A 21,507-nucleotide genomic window follows, 5' to 3' on the forward strand; every position below is an offset into this window, starting at 1 on the left:
AGGTTCATCCATTTCGGTTTTAATGTGTGCGGATGATATCCTCATCTTAGACTTAATTCCGAAGGGCTTGTCTAACCGCCTGCAAGCATTACATTTATTTGCAGAAGCACATTTTATGAAGATCAATGCTTCTAAAAGCAAAATCATGTGCATTTCTGGAAGGAAAAAATGTAGGTCTGAAAACTTTGGATGGGCTATAGGAGGACAGACACTAGAGGTGGTTAAAACTTACACCTTCTTAGGTAAAATAATCTCAGCAAACCTAAGTGAGAAACCCCATATTGAACATAATTCGCGTAAAGCATTGGCTCATGGTATGGGGTTATGCTCCTTGTATTCTGCTACAGGAAAAAGACACTTTGCATGATTTTTGGAAGTATATAGAGCAACAATCCCTGCAACTCTACTGTATGGAATAGAATTGGTGGAGTTAAGGCATTGGGGATTCTTGCAGTTAATGGAAGGAAAGGTACTAAGAAGAATTTCTTCCCTTAATACAGCTTGCTCCGTGTCATCATGCAGGCTGGAATTCGGCCTTCGAAGCTGTTGGGTACAGGGGCTGATTGCCCTAGTAAGGTGGGTGGCCTGTTTGGCCAGAGGTAAATCGGGTTCCTTACGGGGATATATTAAAGACGAACTACTGGGCAATTTAAACAAGTTTTCCCTATTAGTAAAAAACTTTAGAAAAGCGGTAACAATGTTAGAGTTGGATGCAAGTACTTTGTTCTTACTTTCTCCTTCTCAATTAAAGTCTCAGTTGAAATACGCATCTTGGGAACTCTGTTTTAAATTGGATATGACTGCCCTACACGGAAAAAAGGGTAGTGATTTACTTTTAAGCACGTACTCACTAAAGCAGGCCCAGTAGGCTATGGTACCAGTGATGTCACTGACCATGTCATGAATGATGTAATATGTGACATCATCAGCAGTGGATTGCGGGTGCGCGATATATAGTTAGCGCAACTAACTATATATGCGAATTTCAATGGTTTTGTGCGAGTAAATTAAGGTTTTGTAAATGCTAATTCCTAACTATATATGGTCTATAACCTATGATTTTTCAGTGAATATATGTGAATATATATATATATATATATATATATATATATATATATATATATATATATATATATATATATATATATCTACATATATATATACCTAGTAATTGTATTGCAGCCTATAATTAGCCAGAGGAGCGTGGGTGTGAGAGAAGGCAGAGTGTTGTTTATCCGTTGCATTAATTGATAATCACATTAACATAAAACCATTGACTTCACATTTGCTACCAGGGTGCTGGATATAACACGTTGATAATAGTGTATTAATTACGCAGTGTTAAATGTCTGTAAAAGTGTTTACTGATTCTTTTACACAAAAACAATATATAAAGACTATCCCAACTAGCATTGTTTCAAGGTCTATGATCTCAAGCAGTAAATATGAAACGGGCAGGTATCAACAGAGTATTGTGCTCAGTCCAGAAGGGTCTTAGTCAATATTTCAGCTCATAGATGGAGATCTGTCAGTCATCATCAGGACCAGGAAGCGTACTATATAAGGCTTCCTTATGTAAAGATGCAACTCAATACTAGATGAGATTTTGAAGTTTTCATGCCAGAGAATTTCCACTATGTATCACATGCACCACAAGAGAGAAGCCAGGTACGTTCTGGTTGACAAGCAAGCCAAAAACTGTCTATGGGATGAATGTGCTATAGTTACACACTATCTCATTCGCCATATAGAAAAATGTATTTAGTCCTAAAGATGAAACAGCTTTTAATTAACTGAATTCTCCAAATAATGTGATGTATGGTTGCCAGAAAGATAGCTTCTGTTATTTTATGTGAATTCGTTTTTAGTGCACTCGATTACCCGGGGGTGCTAGCTTCAATGGCTCGGTTTAATGCCACAGCAGGAGAACCGGAAGTAAAGCCAAGCAGGCTACACAGTGTTAACCAGATTTTCAGAGCTTTCCTGAATGCTAGTAAGTTGGACAATACCTTGATGTGCAGCAGCAGCACATTCCAATCCTTTGTGGCTCCCAACAAAAAGCTTCTACCTCCCAAAGCAGCATGCCTGAGCCTGGGGACAACTGTGAATTTGGCAGAGGCCGAGCATGAGGTCCTACCTGGTGTGTACTATTTGAAACTGTGTAGTAAGAAATCTGGGCCTAGATCATAAAGTGCTTTGTCAGCAATGCAGAGTGCTTTAGAGGTACTCCTCTGTCTTATAGGGAGCCAGTGCAGTTCTTTTATTGATTTAGACACAGAGTGATATTTAGGAATCTTTAGCAGAAGCCTGGCTGCAGCATTTTGCAGAGTTTGCAATGTATTCAATATGTATTAATGTGCAGTTAGAAGCAGACCCATACAGTAGTCTAATGTTGCCATTGCCAGTGATGTGACAAGTGTTTTCTGAAGGTTCACTGGAAGGTCTTGTAATATCTTTTTTCATCGTCCAGAGGGTGAAAAAGACAGATGAGGTCACCACATTGACTTAATCGATGTAGCTCAGTTTTTCATCAATCTGAAATTCGAAGTTGCAGGACTTCCTAACAGCAGCCAGAACGACGGGGTCCAATAGGAGGGTTGGCCTCCAAAAAATATAACTTTGGTCTTTTCTGAATTAAGTTATAAGCAATTCCTCTCTATCCGTGTATTGGCTGCCTGCATGCAATCACAAAATCTGGACCCTATGTCACTGTCGTTGTTGGCCAGGGAGATGACAATTTGGGTGCCTTCTGCTTAGGAAGCCAGGGAAAAACTGAAGGTTTTTATTAGGTTAACTAGGGGGATGACATAAACATAAAAAAGTGTCAGACTAAGCGACGACCCCTGAGGGACGCTCAGGGAAGGTAGAAAGGCTGTGAAGCTAATTTGTCCAGTTGAACAGACTGCTCTCGACCGAGGATGAAGGATTTTAGCAAATCCCAGGCTGGGACAGTGATCTGAATTTTTGCTTGTTGATCTAGCTGCAACCCGTGATTAACAGTATCAAAAGCTGCTGAGAAATCAAGCAAGCTGAGGACTGCACCCCCACCCCAATCGAGTGCCTGCCTGATCTCCTTGGGAGCCTTGTTCAGTGCGGTCTCTGTACTGTGGCCACTGAGAAAGCCAAATTGAGTGGAGTCCAGGAGATTGTTGGATTGAATGTGCTCTACAAGTTGGTTTTTCATGATTTTTTCCACACTCTTCGCTGGCAGAGGTAGGCAGGAGAAGAGGCGGTTGCTGTTTGGATACCAGGGATACAAATATTCTTTCTTTAGAAGCAGAAGTATAGAGGATTCCTTCCAGATTGACGGAAACAAGCCAGACCTAAACATTAGATGACATTTGTCCGTTAACTTAGAGGCAATAGTTTCTGCCGCTACCTTAGCAATCCTCTGAGAGCAGGGATCCTGCAGGTATTCGGAAGTCGTGGATCAGAGTATTCTTGTGACTTCCTCCAGAAAGGGCATAGCAAACGCACTAAGAGTTTTTAGGTGATCTAATGAGGCGGTAAAGGACCTATCAGTAAAGGTAGGAAGGGATGGCAAAGTGAACCTATTGTACACCACTTCCACTTTTTGTAAGTAAAAGTTGGCAAAGCTGTTGCAAAAGGATTGACTAGTCAGTGAGGGATTTTTTTGTGTCTGTTGTTAACTTGATGACCGTTTGGAACAATTCTTTAGCAGAGTTTTTAGCTTCTTCTGCCTTTTTAGTTAAGTAGGAAACTTTTTCCGTTACAATTACAATCTTGTAGTTGCTAAACAGTTCTTATATTTGGCCTTTTCTTCCTTATTTTAGTCTCTTCTCCAGCTCGTCTCCTGTCTTCTAAAGCTTTGCTTGTGAAGCAGTAAACCAAGGGGCCGAATTTTTGTTTCATTTGTATTTAACCATTTTAACCGGTGCCAGGGAGCTGGCAGCAGTATCCAACCAAAAAGTATATTGAAAGACAGCTGTGTCTGGGTTGTCAAAAAGCACAGGTAGTGAGTCATTTAGTGTACAGAGAAGATCTGGTTGAAGTTTGTGCCAGGCCTGAGAGGAGGAAGTGATTAGTTGAGATTTGGGACTGGGCTAATTGGAATATATATCAAATAGGTCTGCATTGCAATCTCTCCAGACAAATGGAAGAATTCTATGTGGCCTAGTGAGGTGTTGTTGGTAAAAATACTTCACCTCAAAGCGGGTTACAGAATAATGATACTAATATTATGACTATTAATAATAATAACAATCCCGTGCTTTTAAACAGTACTTCCACCTTGTCTTTAGCCATAAATACTGTACGCAGCAGGTGCTAATATTACCCACATGTTGGTATTCAATTTTCAGACCTCAGTATAAAAGACTTAGTTGACGTTGCACGTGTGCGACAAGTATGCAGCTCCGGAGTTATATTGCCAGCTTATTTGATACAAACAGCAGTTAGCCATGCAACATTCAACTTTGCTGAACAATAACCTATGCCCATTGGAGTTGTGGTTCTCTTGTATGCAGAAAGTGGAGTAACAATGTGCCATATGTGAATGAGAGGCAAAGAAGTGTCTGCTGCTGATAACATGAGTGGATAAAACAGGTGTAACTGTTCCAACTGAAGTCAATGAGGGCATCTGTTAAAATAAGCTTCTCTGGAAAGTAATGCATATCTATGAGAAAAATTGAAAATGACAAGAAAATGACAAATTGTGTCTGCAAGACATTTCAGTGGGTCCAGGACAAGAGCAGAACTGCCACAGGTTGACAGGGGTGGCGATATAGGCTTAATGTGCAAAACTACCCTTGGTCTTATCTCTATTCTGAAGCAAAAAGGCTTCCAGCGGGATGATTCCCACGGCATAATCCAATGAAGCCTATTTGAAGTCTGGTACAAACTTTGTGTTAAAATCAAAATCAAACTACAGACATTAAGTGTCCTTCAACTACTAATGCTGTGGGTAGCTTCCTTCAGAGGAATATCTGGTTGCTAAATTCAAGTAGCACCTCTCTGCCCGGAAGGGTGATCAGCAGACTCAGTTCTGAGCAAGACACAATGTCCTTGGAGACAGCTTGTTATGGAAAAGTTTGCAAGAACTCCATTAGCTTTGGTTGAAAGATGATTTTGGAGCATGCCAATAAGGATGAACATTTATGAGATCAATAAAGGCATGTCTACCCTTCTACTACTGACATGTTTTTTTAGAGTTTGGCAGCGCACAGAAAAATATTAATGAAATCCATTCTTGAGTCCCGTGGCTACCAATTCATACTGACCTTCAGGCCCTTGGGTCTCCTGTATTTGGTAGGGCAATCTAGAGCAAAATAGCAGCTAGAGTATCCCAGTAATCATATGGATAGCTGCTCCAAGTAAGTCAGTTAGGTTTAGTCCAACAGTGACTCTAGCACAGGCACCTTCTGTTTATGCTTATGTTATGAATCATAACATTCTTCAAGATCCACGACTGCAGAACTGCTCATTGGGCCGCAGGAAAGGAACAGCTGGAATGCTAATCTTTAATTGTTTAACCTGCACCCCCTGTCACTGTAAAGGAGATTCACTAAAATGAAGTGAAAGAGTTCTGCCTCTTCTTCCTTTCACTTAAAATTGATTGTGTGTGGTGAGGCCACACACACATGGAGAGAGCCCTACCAGATTTGAAGACATCAGAGCTTTCCTGCTGATAACGTGGACAAATCATTTTTAACCTGCCTAATCAGTGTGCAATAGCATTTCTGGGTAAAGTCTAAATGTTTGAAGGGTGCTAGATGTTTCCCTAAGAGCATGGCCATCGTATGAATGTCTTTCATCATAATCGTTCAGAAAAGCCAAGGTATTCTCACAGCAATGTTTCTATGTTAGCTGAGAGCTGACTGAATTGTAGGCAGCATTCAATAACCTCTTAAAAAATACAAGATGTAGAAATATTTACTTGTGAAATAAATATAAAATGTGATTGTTTCACTAAAGATATTTGTTACCGCCAGACGCTAGAAAGTGACAAGGTTTATCTGGTCTTCAATATACTGCCTCTTCATGTTTGCTTTTGAAGTGCTGAGTCATAAAGGGGGTTGTCTGTGGCATAAGGATGTTTTGTACATAAGGTGCAGGGGTTTTAAGTCCCTTAAAGCAACAGAGTGTTTCAAAACATTGAAAGAGAGAATAATGGGCTTCACAGAAATTGCCCCTTTCAGTGGAATGAGTGGCGGCCATCTTTGATTATTGGAACCATGTAAGACCACTACCCCTCGCCACTTGTTCCCATTGCTGAAGGTGGTCTTGTTCCAGGATAACTCCACCATCCAAGTAAACCCCCATCTCCTGCAGTCCATTTGACTCAAATCTGAACCTACCACGTGTGGGCTTGCATTTGCAAGTACCCAGGATTTAGGTGGAAGTGTGCCTTGTTGTGCAAGTGGTGCATGAAACAAAAAATCATGATAGAACTCAAAGACTAAGTTGGTCGTGAGTGCTTTTTACACGGGAAGTCAAGACCCAAGCATACAATCCCACCATACCCTATGGAAAACATGGACGTAAAGGTTCATCTCCATCATTTTACACTCGACTTAAGTAGTTGGTTGGTTAAGAGAAATTTAAAACACTTTTTGCAATGCAAATATACCCTAATGTGTAATGCTGGCTCTTCTAGTAGCAGAACCACATTTGAAAATGTGAATTTCTACAACTGCTATGTGTTGTTGCGACCAGTATAACTGTTATTGAACATTTCATAATGTATAGGCATTTAGGTTCATAAAAAATATTGGTAGTTGATCAGATGGTCTAAGAGAGTACACACTTTGGAAAATATACTTCTGATTGGCAAGTTAGTTTTCTTCTAGGGTTTTGGTGGTGGGAGGTATAATAAGTGTTTTTTATTAGTGTTGAAAAGTATTTTCTGTTCTTCTTTAAACTTATCTCCACTGGTTCTGTTCACTCTAGCCCATCCTAAATCTTCCATTATGGGTCTGCCTCAAAATAACCAAGCGATTATAACGGTGCACCAGAGGTACAATCATGAGTGTACCTAGGGACTCTGTAGATTCTCCAAGGAGGATATATAGTTTGACTACTGACAAAGTGCAATGCAGAAGTATAGTCGTGAAGACCTATACATGAGTGTTATGAACAAGAGGAGGAAAGATGAAAATAGAGGAGAGAAAGAAAAGGGCACAGACTGGAAGGAAAAAGAGAATTTGTGCTGATGACAGTATTTCTTGCAATTGGCATTTAGCCAAATTTCGAATTTAAGTTCATTCTTGCAAACTCTGTGTGCAACACTGGCTAACACAGCAATGAGAGTCTTCATGTTCCATCTTTGAGTAGGCCTGGGAAGAGTTCTGCTACTCTCAACTCTGCAAACTGACGGAAAAAACACTGCCACGCTCCGTGGAGTTCCGCAAGCAGTGGAGTGCAGTAAGGTGCGCTCCATGTGCTGATTTTTAGCGCCAGGAGTTTGTCCTATGCTGTAAAATCAGTGTGAAAGGCACCATGCACAGCACAAGGGGGCGCTGCTTCTTTCTGCCGCTCAATTAGATGTTCTACTTGAGCTGCAGATTACTCAATGCGAGCAGTAGCGACCTGCCGCAACTGCCCATGCTGTTTTGCGAAATCTATCCAGGAGGTGATCTAACATATGATTTTTCTCGCTCGTCAACTTAACATTGCCAAGCCACCTGACAGGAAGAACTGCACTCCACGCTGCTGCGCTGAGTTCTTCAGAAGTCCGCGCTCTACGCAGAGCATTGAGTGGGCAAAACTACGCAAAGTCTGCCAGCAGAGTGGAGATAAGCCTCCACTCCTACCTTAGAGTCCTTTGAATTAATAGAGCCACATTGTTTTTAATTGTCAAGAAACCTTATTTTTAGTGAGACATAAAATCTGTCCTCTAGGCTTTGCTTATAAACATTCTAAAGGGCCACTTGACAACTTGGTTACAGGTGTTTTGCGGAAGGGAAAATTAGACAGGCAGTGCACTTTTGAAACACTGACAAATTAGGTTAATGGTGTGGCTATGAACAAAGGCTTCAGGGAGCCTGGGGGGATTTCAATCCCCTCGCGTTCCTGAAGGCTTTGTTTTATTTGTTAGAACATTCTGCCCTCTAGTGGCAGAATGTTCTAATAGCCTTGTAGCCCTACGTAGCAGGGCCGCTTTTAAAGTCCTGCTGCCTTGTTAAAGTCTTTCGCCTCGGGCCTTTAACGCTGCAGCGGTCCTTTAATTGCCGGTATAGTCCGCCACGGCGGGCTATAAGGCTATATTGCAAGCTTATCATTAGACCGCTGCTGCTGGTGCAATCTTACCTTGAATGTCACACAGACTTCTTTTTCCTACAACACTTATCCACCTATGCTGAACTGCACTGACTAGCTGTCATGGCACGACATGATGAAGTATCATATTGTCGTCCTGATGTTTTAGGAAATGCTGAGTCTCCTCTCGGGTGACAATAGACGATTAAGTGATAGTGCTAACATTTTGTTGTCTCCCCAATTCCATAATGGTTATTTATTTTGCGGTGTTATTGCACTTATGTTTCTACATTCAGGAAGCTATGTTTGCAGATGTTGCTGAATTTATAATTTTGCTGGTGTGGTGCACCCTGCTCTGGTATTGTATGGTATGAAATACTTGGTGAAGAGTGGTTTGCAGTATTGCAATATCAAGTGGTTTTGGTAGATGTGTTGTGTATTCGATGTGTTATATTAAGTTTGGTGTTGTGTTATATTCTTAGGAATGGCATGGCAGGATGCCCAATTGTGTGTTGAAATATTATGTTATATATAAAATGGTGTATTTTCTGCATTTCTAAGGCTAACATCTGCCATGCATGACAGAGCTGTCTGAGTGCATTGATCGTCAGTCAAAACAGACATAGCAGCATCAAAGAAGGCTGTAGTTAAGCTCTGTCCATAATCCCCTCTAAACATCGAAGAATGGCAATAGATATCGATGGGTTAAAGTGCAATCTAATAATTTAAGGAAAGACACTTTAATTAGCTGCATAAGAAGAAGAGAAGGGGCCACCAACTGAGGCATTGCTTCAATGCCCTCACTTTGAGGTGCAGATGTAGCATTCACGTAAAAAAGTGTCAGCCTTTAATGCTTAACAGTCCATTAAAGAAAAAACTCAATTTATCAATTACACTTCATGAACGTTTTAGCGCATTTGACTCAGATATGTAATGTGCCATAAAGAAAGAATTAATAATAATAATGAAAATGCGTACAGTTGGAGCTACTGCTTCAGCTTTCATTAAATCTTCATACACTTCGCCACCTTCATCGTCCCCATAGACACAATCGTATAGTTCTTCATCATCGTCCACACCAGTTTCACTAAAAGAAAAATGTAAATGTTTCAACTCAAGCACTTTATTCAGTTAAACCTATCAATGGAAATGTCTAACGGGTGTGAAATAAAATGTCCACAATATAGAAATATGAAAGTGAAAGACATGCCTTGGGCATACTTTCAAAATTAGCATTGACAATTAAATGTATACAGAACTGTGAAGAAATTAGCCAAATAATATTAAGAAAATAGAATGCTATATTACATATTAAATGTCTTACAAAGTAATGGAAACTCAACTATGGAATGTTATCTCTATGGGGCCACAGAGTCATCATTATGCTTCTTAGGTAGAGGATCCCATCGGATCTTTTAACAAGTCCACAAGAAAACTCCTTTTGTGTACCTTCCCTGTGCAAGAACCACCAAATCATGCCACTGGTAGAAGCCATACCAATTTTTGTATACTGCAACCCAGACAATTGGATTTCTTGAGCTTAGAATAGAGAAAATCTGAGACCCAAAAAGGACTCATGATATAAAAAACATCACATTTATATCCTGCATTAATGCGTTCAGAGTACCATTCCTGAGAAAGGCACGATGAGGTAATGGGATTGGAGAAGGAAGTGATGTGCACCTTATTCTTTACTAACAAAATCATCAGCTGGAAGAAGGTATTGAAAGAATATTGCTTCAGAAGACAATATTCATGAGCGATCCAGTAAAAAAGATTTGTGTGCCACTACTCATTAGTTGCCAAATAATAATAAGTGGCATTTATAGAGCGCACAGCTACCTCCGGCAGAGGTGTCTCGGCGCTAAATGCAGATTCCCCAAGAAGTAAGAGGGGAGAAGCTATGGGAGGCTAAAGAGCCAGATTTTTTGTGCTTTCCTAAATGCCAGTTCAGACTCTATCAGCTGAAGCTGGGTAGGCAGAGAGTTCCAGAGTGACACCGTTCTCACAGAGAAAGCTCAGCAGCCCATCCTGGCTTTAGAGAAGCAGGGAATTCTAAACAGTTTCAGATGGTTGGATCTCAGAAGCCTGTCATGATGATAGTTTTGGAGTCTTAGTTTTAGGTAATGCGGGCATCAATCTCTAGAGGCTCTGCAGGCAAAGGTGAGTGTCTTAAATTCAACCCTCCTTTTGACTGGCAGCCAGTGGAGGCTCCGCCGATGAGTGGATATAAAGGTGGCAGAACAGCACCTTTCTTATGAGTCGGGCCGCAGCATTTTGAACAGTTTGCAAATGGCGAATAAAATACGCTGGTAGTAAGATATGAAGACTATTGGAGTAGTCCAGCTGGGACATGCCCAATGCATGGACCACATTCTTCCTGCAATCCATTGGGAGGAGATAGAGGAATCTCCTCAAAGCTTGGTTTCCAGAAGCAGGATGAGGAGACCTGGCAGATCTGGGCTTTTGCAGGAGAGGTCCAAGTCAAGTTTAAACCCCAGGTTTCTGGCTGAATCTACTGGGATTGGCGGGGGTTCTAACTCAGACGGCCATCAGAGCTCTGGTAACAAGGGGGAAGATTGATTCAAGAATAAAACTTCTGTTTTCTCTGTGTTCAGTTTCAAGCAGCTTTCCAACATCCAGGCCACGATGTTAATCAAACATTGTTTGAAGTTGGCAAAGGCATCCTCAGAGTGCTCTCTGAAAGAAAACACCAGCTGAGTATCATCAGCATAGGACACCACTTTCACTCCCCATTGCTCGGCAACAATTGAGAGGGGGGTAAGATAGACATTGAATAGTAATGGGCTCAAAGCCGAGCCCTGGGGAACACCACAAACAAGGGGTTTCTGTGAGGACGCGTGGGTGCGTAGGTATACTCGCTGAGAGCAGTCCTCTAGAAATGAGTCGAACCAGGCCAGCGCAGTTCCCCCCCACAAGCGCTTTAGTCTCTCTAAGAGAATTAGATGAGACACAGTGTTGAATGCCTCAGAGAGATCCATTAGCACCAACATTGCAGAGTTGCCGTGGTCTAACGCTTCAAGCACCGTTTCAGCCACTTTTATAAGCGCTGTCTCTGTGCTGTAACCAGATTGGGAGTCATGTGACAGCAGTTAGATTCAAGGAAATTTGACAATTATTTCTGAACTTCTAGTTTAGCAGGCGCTGGTAAAAGGGAGATAGCCTAAAGTTTTTTGTGCTCTGCTGGGTCAGCGTCTTGTTTCTTAAGAATAGGCAGAAGATATGCCTATTTCCAGGTGGCAGGGTAGATCCCGGAGGTCAGAGATGAATTCCAAATCGGGTTAAACACCGTATTAAGCCATGGGGCAAGTGATTTGAAGGAATGGGTCGGGCAAGGGTTGCCAGGAGAGCCTGATTCACAGTTGTACAGTTCTCTGAGAGATGCCTCTGGGAGAAGTGGGCAAAACTCGGACCAGGTGCCATGAGGGTCAGAAGTGAAATTAAACATAGGAGAAAGCATAGCCGGAGGGAAGGAAGAATAAATTAAACGTATTTTCTCCTGAAAAAAGTCAGATAAGTCATTGCAGAGGGCGACCGAAGGGGATACAGTGTTGTCAAGAGCTTTCAGCTTCATAAAGCCTTGAACATTAAAAAGTTATTGGATAATTTAATTTGGTTAGCATAGTATTCCCTAATGTTGTGTTTCAGTCTGTGATTTTTTTTTAGAGCTGCTCTTTAGGAGCATTTAGCTTTCCGCCAGGCGCGATCCAATTTCTTGCATAAACTTTTGTCAGCGCTCAATTCCAGGGAAAATCAAGGGGCCTAAACCTATGTAGAAAGACCTTCTCCACTTCTAGTTTTACAGCCTTGATCTATGCATTCTTACTAATACTAGATGAACACAAATTAAAGTGATTGCTATCATTCTGGAGCTAGAAAAACAAAACATTTATCATAGATAAATGATTATTCATTTTAATGTTTTTCAGGTATTTGGGGTCATAGTACTCAGGCAAAATATCAAGAAATCAGGAAAGCATCTGATGATGTCCCATCAGTCAATGGCTTTAAGATCCATGAACTCCTCCACGCTGCTGATTCACTTTTAACCGCAAAAAAATCTAAAGGGCTACAAGCACAGCTCTCAGCTATGGATACCTATTGCACAACAAAGAATCTGGTAATAAACACCGGTAAAACTAAGATAACGACTTTCAGAATCAAGTTCCCCTTTTTTTATGAATAAGGAGGAACTGGAGGACGTTCCATCTGTTAAGTACCCAGGCAAAACATTGAAATGGAAAACTGACATACAAACTGCCAGAGGCTAATCAGAAGCTGCAGTAAATGCAATCTAGAGAACGGCGTATTAGCACAGCCATTGGTTTCCCAATTTCATTTACAAAGTGTTCCAAGCAAAAGTTGGAAGCCAAATCAAATATGGTGCAGAGTTATGGGGACTCGACAAGACTTGAGTGTGTGTAGGTCATTGCGGGAGGAGATTCTGGAAATCAATGCTCAAACTGCCAGGAAGCTTCCCTACAGTAGTACAGGAATGGGATATCAGCTACTTTTCTTTTGAGAGCAAATGTCAGATGGCTCCCATTAAGTATGGGCTGAAAAGGCTGGCCTCGAGAGGTACTCGCCTCATGGACCAATTGTGGAAAGAACACTTCTCTATGCAGTCAAAATCTATCTATGCGACTCAATGGAATAAGGAAGCAGGGAGACTGGATTTGTCCCAGTCCCCAAATATGACACAGAAGGGTGTGTAGATTTGGCAGAACTGAAGAGAGTTATACAATAGTTGCCTAAAGGGAAGGCTGTGGAGAAATGGTTATACAGAAGAACATTAATAGAAATTGCACACGCAACTAAACCTGGTATCTTACACAACTATCCACAAAATAAAGGAAGGTGCACAAATCCATGAGATTAGCAGGAATAAACGAGCTGCTAGGGGGAGAATGCATCTGGTGTGTCTGTCACGGCTTAGACTAGTCCGGGAGAGACACCAGACCACATATTAATTCAGCTTTTAACATACTGTATATAGTTACTGATGAGACCACTTGCAATTATTAGATTGCCTTGCTTTATTTAAATTTATTTATTTCACATGCATCAAATATAAGGTAATTGATCAAGAAATTAGATAATTCTCATAGGTTTTGCCAGTACATGATGCACGACCAATTCTTTAGAGAATGATGAAAGCCTCAATATATTTCTTCATCAGACAGCATAATGTCAGACTCCATTTTCCGCATGAAAAATATTAATGAAAGGTAGTCATACTGGCTTGAAGTGCTTCCTGATGAATCAGGACAGCATATCAGTCCAATAAGCATTAGCCAACAATAACAATGCTTTAGCTTTATTTCAAACTCTGGTTCCAACGTTATCACCGCTTTGTAAATGGTACCTACTCAATTAAATCAGGAAGCGCTTTATAGATGTCTTCGTCATCCTCAATGCGTTCTTCTGTGGCAAATGGTCTGTAGAGAAAGATATACAAACGTGTTTTCAATGATAATAATTTTTTTCAAAGACACCTCATGTCATGCTGAAACTCTGCTACCACTAGCTGTGCAGTTTAAAGAGATCGGTAAGTTACAAATCCCACATTTCTTTCAAATCAAATCATATTTATTTCAGTGAATTAAAACCATAGATTACACATCACAAATGATAAAAAGTTCACAAACAATTAAAACAATACTCCTCTTCAGGAAAGCGGAATCAGCCAACATTATCTAACCTATTTCCATCCCTACCTGTCTTGCAGTGCCTCTGCCAGAGAACCTATTGTAAAGTGCAAATTGCGGCAGCACGGGGAAGGATAGCAGTTCATGGGTAGCATAAATGAGAAACAAGCAAAGGGTGAACTATTTCTAGACAGCAGTGACACCCCATGCCCTCTTGTTTCACATGGGTTCCTATTGTCTTACACTGCCTCTTAAGTAATACCAAATATAAAGTGTAATAGTGACAAAATATTGTTTTTGTTAAAATGTTATTAAAAGTGGCAGGTGACATCATAACAACATTTACTCTACCCTACTCGTTTGTTTATTTATTTATTTAATTATTTATTTATGTATTTATTCGATTTTATATAGTGCAAACTTTACCCGAAGGTGTCAGAGCGCTTTACATAAGAACCAGTTGAGAAACATAAGGACTTAGGATTACATGCATTACATAAAGGATACAAACAGAAAAAATTGCAAATGTACAAGATGTAAAGTCACACAAGGAGGAGATACAAATGGATATACTCTAAGAGTCACATAGGAATGGTAAATAGTACAAAGGTCTACTGCATATACTAGTGATTAGAGTTGTCTCTATATACATAGGGAAGGGATATGACTGGATATACTCTAAGAGTCACATAGGAATGGTAGGTAGTACAAAGGTCAACCCATATACTAGTGATTAGAGTTATCTCTATATACATAGGGAAGGGATACACATGGATATACTCTAAGAGTCATATAGGAATGGTAGAGAGCACAATGGTCTACTGCATATACTAGAGATTAGAGTTATCTCTATATACATAGGGAAGGGATATGACTGGATATACTCTAAGGGTCACATAGGAATGGTAGATATACAAAGGTCTACTGCATATACTAGTGATTAGAGTTATCTCTATATACATAGGGAAGGGATATGACTGGATATACTCTAAGAGTCACATAGGAATGGTAGATGGTACAAAGGTCTACTGCATATACTAGTGATTAGAGTTATCTCTATATACATAGGGAAGGGATATGACTGGATATACTCTAAGAGTCACATAGGAATGGTAGATGGTACAAAGGTCTACTGCCTATACCAGTGATTAGAGTTACCCTTATATACATAAATATACAAACATAGTAGATTTCCTCAGGCAGAGTTCCATTAAGTGGGGTCGGAGGGGGGACGTAGTCACAACACCAAGGGAGGGTGGGAGGGATTCGAGGGTGTGGAGAAAAGGCAAAACAGAGAGGGGAAGAAACATTTGAGGATCTTCAAGGGGGAAAGAGGGAAAAGGGTAAAAAGACGAGGGAATGGACAAGATGACGGGTCGGGGACCAGGGAAAAAACTGCAGAGAACAGCCGCAAAATGGCAGGCAGGACAAAGGGAAAAGTAAAGAAGTCCATGAGAGACTGTGGTCCACAATTGCAATGCCTCAGGAGTTTCCCATACCGGGAGCTGTAGTAGTGGTCATACGATTCTCCAATTGATCATATTGGTCAAATGATTCTCCAAGTCTTATAGGAGTGCCCTACCCGGCCTGATGCCTGCTTGTAAGGGTGCTTGTAAAGGTTCGGCAACCAGCCACTGGCAAAGTCACAAATTGAAATTTAGGGTGATCCGCAACCAGACAGTTCCGGGGCAGTTGCTATCTTGCTCACCGGTGTTTGCAACCAAAAACTCCAATTTCGGGGCCAGCTACACAAGTTAGGGAATTGATATTATGCCCATGCACCTCCAACCAAATTCCGGCGCTGGAACACGCTCTCTATTCCTGGCAAGATCTGCTGTAGGCATTTTATCTCACAATGACCTGTCCATGAAAACTCTATATATAGTGCACATGTGACAGCGCAAGAAGCGCTAATAGTACAGGATGGCATAGGGAGAAACAGGAAAGAAGAAAAACTCTTCAGGACAAAAGTGTCTCCCCGTTCTCTAGTACCTCTTGTCTTACTCAGCATCTTCTAAAATACCAAATATAAAGTGCAGCTGTAACAAGGTAACACACATTTCTTTAAATGTATGATCCACGTTATAAAGCGCAACATACCTTTTAAGGAACCATGCAAGCGCTGTGATTTAGCACTGAGGATAAACTGACTTTATTTGTTGAATCCTCACCTTTTCGCTCAATGACTATCGTCCAGCTTAGCTTGAAGCCCTCATTCCAGTTCCCAGCAACAGATCCAAACTCAAGGGCAAAGATAGAGCTAATGAGAAACTTGTAAACAAAGACTCAGGAAAGAACTGATCTTTTTTCTAAAGGGTCAATTACGAAAGGCAAATCGGCAGAAACAATACAACGTTTCCTAAGGGACTGGATAAAGGAGCAATGGCATATTTTACCCATGAGATTATTAGATTTGTTTAGTAATGCCACAAAGGGGAGAAGTTGCATGTTCGCAGAAGGAGCTGCCCATCCTTAAGGGCGAAGGTACTATGCACCCACATTTTTCCCAGACATATAGAGTCTCTGCCAGGCTGAGAAAAAGGTCAGCCTGATGAACACTCTTTATGTTCAGGTGAGGCAGCAGGTGCTATACATGCGCTAAATGTGCAGGTGCCAGGCTGCCTGAGCTGAACCGCACCGGGCTAAAGATGTCACTGCTCCTGTGGGCACCTTGAAGACCTCCCTTTCATGATGAGCAGGAGTGTGAGTGAGAGCCTTGGACCTGAAAACTTCAGTTTTAAGCCCTGACGTGCCCAGGGCTGAGTGTCTATCAGCATGGCAAACAGGCCGTACCGGGCATTTGGCATTTTCCCGGGTGGGATGGAAGAGTGGGGTGCTAGTTTGTTAATGGGGGCCAGGTTTGCAGCAGTGCAGCAGTTTTAAAAGCACTGCAAAGTTCTTGTATATCCAGAAGTTTTCGGGCAAGAATAAAAGTGTCAAGATAACTCTGGTGATTCATTTTCCTTCTGGAGGGAGATGGAAGTTGTGCCTAGTGGCAGTTTTGACTCATCTAATGTAGATCAGAGTATTAATATGCCTGCTGAAAAAAATGTGTACCATGCATATCAAAGAATAGTATTTTATGTGCATAGCTCAGTGTGTTAAAGTTTTTGTCACAGAGATTCTTTTGTTACTGTGCAGTTCGTAAACCTGCACAGTGAGCTATGGACCACCATCAAAGAGCTCCATGCAAACTGCATGGTACAGGTCAGAAAGTTATGTTTTTTCCTCAGGCTTTCATTATCATAAAAAATGGTTTGTTTAGGTAGAAATAAATTCTTATTATTGAAGTCAACTCTAACCACTGTGCAATGTTCTGAATCAAGAGTTTGTGCACATCCAGACAAAGCACTCTTAAAATAATGCCTACCAGGAAGGATGACATGAGAATCCTACACCTTGTAGTCCCCTTTGCCTTATGTAACATTTTCTATACACTGATTTACACAAGTATGACTTCATTGTCTCTGTAATTGTCTGTGAAGTATAGTGCTCCGACACCTAACAATGTTATGAGAGATTCTATAAAACAAATGAAATACATGTGAGAAAGGGGTCATGTAAAGATGAGAGGCACTGTTGAGGGTGATAGTGGAGGAATCATTGAAAAGCACCAATAAAGATCGTTGTATCCTGCTGCACATTAAGCTCGTCATTTATTATGCTTTAAAAGCTAATACAATGGAATATATAATGAAAAAAGTGTTGTTGAGTTAACCATTTCCCTAAAATTTTCTTGAGGGAAAGCCACCAAATCCCCCCTTAGTAGTGGTCAGGCTAGATTACTGAACTCGGTATGCACTATATGGGGGCTGGTCTGACAAAATTTGCCAGGGCTGCTTTGGGCTCTCTGTCCAGCCCTGTCGTTCAATGACATCTAGCACCTAAAGCAAGAAATCTACCTTCCCCAACTCATGAAATAAAGGCCCCAAAATGGGGTCCTGAAATAAGCACACAGTCACCGGAGCAAATTAAGTGCAGAGAAAGTCAGTCACACCAGTTTATACAAAACTATGATAATTGTATTGATTTTTAACACATATTTCAAAAAGGTTAGATGCTTTGCATGATACAGACCAGTGCATCAGACATCAGTAACAAAATATTCCAATATATCAAATCCCACACTCCTCATTCATTCCTTCACATGTTCCCAAGACTCATCACACATATCCATACCTCAATCACACAATTCAACACATTCAAAAATGAAGAAAATAGAGAAACGCCAGAAGATGGTGCTGAGACAGGATAGTACAAATCATCATGGTTATGGGGGTAGGGGTAGGTATCATCCAGCTTCCCCCTCACAAACAACACCATTATGCGTTTCGGTGTGTTGCCCCAGCCGGGGCTACACCTTTATCAGGATGAAAAGGGAAAAAGGAATGGAGGGAGGGACAAGATACCAACGGGCGGGAGGACTGTAATCCGCCAAACGCTGGACACAAGGTAGGAGGCACTGGACAGGAGACTTCGCTGGGTTTGAAAAGAAAACGCTCCGCTCAAGTAATTTCCAAATGGTTCTTATGGTGGGGACGGTCCTGATGTTCACTTTCTTTTCAAAGAAGCGGAGCACTACTCCTATTCTTGAGCCAAAGCTTCCAATGATTCAATTTTCCAATCCACAGATTCAGTTGGTAAAGGCTGTAGCTAATCGACAGCGGGGCATAAACAGTTGGGCTCCCTCGCTCACACTTCAATCCTTGCAGCGCAGAAACTGTTACGAGGATGCTCGCTTCCAGTCCAGGGAGGCCCAGGCTCGGCAGTTCAGGCTGGACTGTTCCCATGAGGAACAGGGCCAAGACTGATTTGCATATGGCTGGGTCCAAATTGGGGTGGCATGGTAAGCAAAAGAATGATGTATGTAGGGCTGTGTTCCATGTTGACTCTTCAGATTTCTCTGCAACAAGACATGCAGCCTGCAAAGGCAGAAAGCATAGCCTTGGTGAGTGGCCCCTGGGGTGGCACAACCAGTTCGGCAGCACCAGAGAACTCTCTTCAGTACCCATGCCCTAAGTACCACAAGTACCATTTACTTTGGACTTACAAGGGTAACTGAAGTTGTGCTAATCATGGTGAAGGTTTTGGAAAGAGATCTGGGACTAGGGACCTGTTTAGCGGGGAACCAATACACTTACAGTTTAATATCACATCAGGCAACAGGCAACAAATGGAGACTACCCATGTCAAAAGAGGCACTATCCTACACCTGGCACACAACATTTTAAAAGTGACAATTTTGTTGCAAGCTCCAAAATCATTCTGATGTGCTACCTAATAGTGATCTCTCTTGTTTGTGTTTAATCAGGTGCAAACCCTCTTCTCATTTCATCATCAAATATCCAACCTACCTTTTGTATGGGAGAACCAAGGTTAGGAAGTGTTCAGAGACCTAAACTCTGATTTTAAATTATTTAGAAGATTGTCTGTGCCTGGTGAATTGGCCTTTGGAACTTCCAAAAATAAGAGACCAAGTATTAAGACTGGAAAAACATAGCTTGTTTGAAATCATCAATTGCAAACTTGGCTTCCTCTGTCTTTATTATAGATTGAACTATTTACAGACTGCTGCAGCTAAATTACCATTTCGGCAATATCTCCCAAGATTTTTTCAGATTTTTCTTGACCCTGCTTTTACTGGTAATATGACTTTCTGGACTGTGGTCCTGCTATTCAGTGCCATAGTGTGTGCACTGTGGCACCAAATAGGACTGGTAAAACAGTTTGTATCCTATTGGTCTATTTAACTGCCCCTTAAGACCATTGTAGATTGCACAGAAAATGCACCAATGGAGTGGAAGTTAAATGTCATATGTGAGATGCAATGTGGATTTGCACCACCCAAGTATATGACAAAAATATATGTCTGTGAGGAACTCATTGCACTCTTTCTGGGCTGCAGTTTAAATGGACTGTAGTGACACATTGGAACAAAATAGTCCCTTTGCATTGTAGGAAATGCGGATTCCTATATCATCATAACTCACCCCTAAAGTGTGTCTTGTAAGGCCAAAGGGCAAGGTGTTATTGCATATATTAAGTCTTAGACGTATCAACCTTAGGGTGATCTTCCCCCAAACCTTCTGCCTGCTTCTTCAATTTGACTGATCTCGTTTTTGTTGGCCTTGGAACTCTGTGCACTTCACTGCTGCTAACCGGGGCTAAAGTGCTTGTGCTTACTCCCATAAACATGGTTTGATTAGATTACCCAAAATTGGCATATTTAATTTACATATTAGTCCCGAGTAAAGTGCACTACATGTGCCCAGGACCTGTCAATTAAATGCTATTAGTCGACCTGCAGCACTAACTGTGCCACTCACTTAAGTAGCCAGTCAAACATGTCTCAGACCTGCCACTGCAGGGCTTCTGTGTGTAGTTTAAACTGCCACATCGACTTGGCATTTTAAATCCCTTACCAAGCCAAGCCCTTTTATTACATATAATGTTACAGCAGCTGAGGGATGCGGGAGTTGAAGGGACTGCTCTGTCCCTAATGTCATCTTTTCTGGAGGCCAGAGAGCAAAAGGTGTTTTGGGACGGCATAGCGTAGAGTTTTCATCTGCCTTGTGGAGTGCCCCAAGGATCTGCGCTGTCTCCAATCCTCTTTGATTTATACATTTCCCCCTTGGCAGGTCTAGTCAAGAAACATGGTTTTGGACTCGTATCATATGCTGATGACTCTCAGCTTATCATCTCCGTCACCGATGATCCAGAAGTCACTGCAGGTAGATTCCATGCCTGCCTCACTATCATTATGAGATGGATGGACCAGAACTATCTAAAAATAAATACGGAAAAGACGGAGGTGATGGAGTTTGGAACAGGGCAATCTATTTGGAGTCAAACCTGGTGGCCGGTGGAGGCTGGACAATGCCCTCACCCTATTGACAGGGTTAGAAATCTGGGAATCATTTTTGATAATAAGCTGAATTTTGGCGCCCTGGCTAACAGCCTTGTCTCTTCTTGTTTTTTTCTCTTAAAAATACTGCGAAAAATGTTCCCTTTTATTCCTCAAGTACTCCAGAAAATGATGATGGCAGTGCTTTTTCTATCAAAGTTGGACTATGCTAATGCATTGTTCCTGGGTAGTGATAAATTTCAGTTCCAAAAACTGCAATTGTTGCAAAATGCGGCTGCCAGACTTCTTCTGGAGCTGCGTAGAGGACAACAGACATCCGCTGGAATAAGATCACTACACTGGCTCCCTATTAAACAACGTATTGAATTTAAAGTGCTAACTTTGGTATACAAAGCAGTAAACGGGGGAGTCCAGCTGATCTTCATAAGCTTTTTATAACTTATGCTCCCCCACGAGCACTGAGATCGGCTACGCAAGGATTAATCAAACCTGTAAAATTTTAGAAAAGCTAGATGGGGCGGTCTAGACATAACACACTGTGCAACTATGCTCTGGAATAAACTTCCGATATCCTTGAGACACCAGCCAAATCTCCAGCTTTTCAGGAAGAATTTGAAAACCTGTTTTTTTACAGCCGCAAAGGTCATAAGCTTTCTCACTGCGCCTTTCACCCTCTCACTTTCAGCGCCAAGACACTTCAGTATTCGTGCGCTTTACAAGAAAAATAAACATAAACATATAAGTCACCAGTAAGGT

At 41.4% G+C, this 21,507-nt stretch overlaps 1 protein-coding gene across 1 annotated transcript in view; it reads right to left on the reverse strand.

Moving 5' to 3' along the window:
* VAV3 (vav guanine nucleotide exchange factor 3) overlaps window positions 1-21,507 on the reverse strand; it is a 1,223,230-nt gene that overhangs the window by 671,183 nt on the left and 530,540 nt on the right. Inside the window, exons 4-5 of the mRNA XM_086953893.1 lie at window positions 13,608-13,676; window positions 9,196-9,304 (exon numbers count right to left, since the gene is read on the reverse strand). Of these exons, the coding sequence (XP_086810019.1) occupies window positions 9,196-9,304; window positions 13,608-13,676 (178 nt within the window). The remainder of the gene's footprint in view (window positions 1-9,195; window positions 9,305-13,607; window positions 13,677-21,507) is intronic.

This window comes from Lissotriton vulgaris, chromosome 1_1, assembly GCF_964263255.1.
Source record: "Lissotriton vulgaris chromosome 1_1, aLisVul1.2, whole genome shotgun sequence".
Lineage (NCBI taxonomy): Eukaryota > Metazoa > Chordata > Amphibia > Caudata > Salamandridae > Lissotriton > Lissotriton vulgaris.